The following is a 459-nucleotide window of genomic DNA, read 5'->3' as shown; positions in this document are numbered from 1 at the left end:
TTACTGGCCCAGGCCCATGCGCTTCATGATCTCCTGAATTTGGGGGCTGCTCCCGTCTACTCCCGCTTGCTGCATCGCCTCGGCGAGCTTGAGCATCGCCTGTCTAAAGTCCTTGTCGATCATGAGCTTCATCATCTGGACCTTGGATGGCTGTCTGCCGGTGTGAAAGTTAAAGCCCTTGGACTTGAGGATCTGCTCAAACTCAACGACGGCGTTAATCGCCTCTGGATTCTGCGCAATCTTGCTCGTCGCATCCTTGACCCACGGGTCATGCTTCAGCCTGTTCGCCAGCTCAACCCTCTCCTTCACCTTGTCCAAGGGCGGCCGCGGCGGTTGCGAGTCCCCGATTGACGCGTACCGACGCAGCGATTGCGCTGCAAATCGGCGCGGAAGCGTGTTGGCGCTGGCCCTGGTCAAGATTGCCCGGCCGGCGGGGATTATGGTACGAGAAAATGTCAT

The 459-nt window shown here is 58.4% G+C and overlaps 1 protein-coding gene across 1 annotated transcript; it reads right to left on the bottom strand.

Annotated features, from left to right (window-relative positions):
• On the bottom strand, nt 1-459 carry MGG_18138 (uncharacterized protein; the record flags this gene model as incomplete). The annotated part of the gene is made up of 1 exon (XM_016990599.1): nt 1-459. One exon carries the CDS (start codon nt 457-459, stop codon nt 1-3), a length of 459 nt encoding a protein of 152 aa, XP_016846080.1.

Source organism: Pyricularia oryzae (genome assembly GCF_000002495.2).
Source record: "Pyricularia oryzae 70-15 unplaced genomic scaffold supercont8.8_34, whole genome shotgun sequence".
Classification (NCBI taxonomy): Eukaryota; Fungi; Ascomycota; class Sordariomycetes; order Magnaporthales; family Pyriculariaceae; genus Pyricularia; species Pyricularia oryzae.
This window is presented reverse-complemented; position numbering and strand designations above follow the sequence as displayed.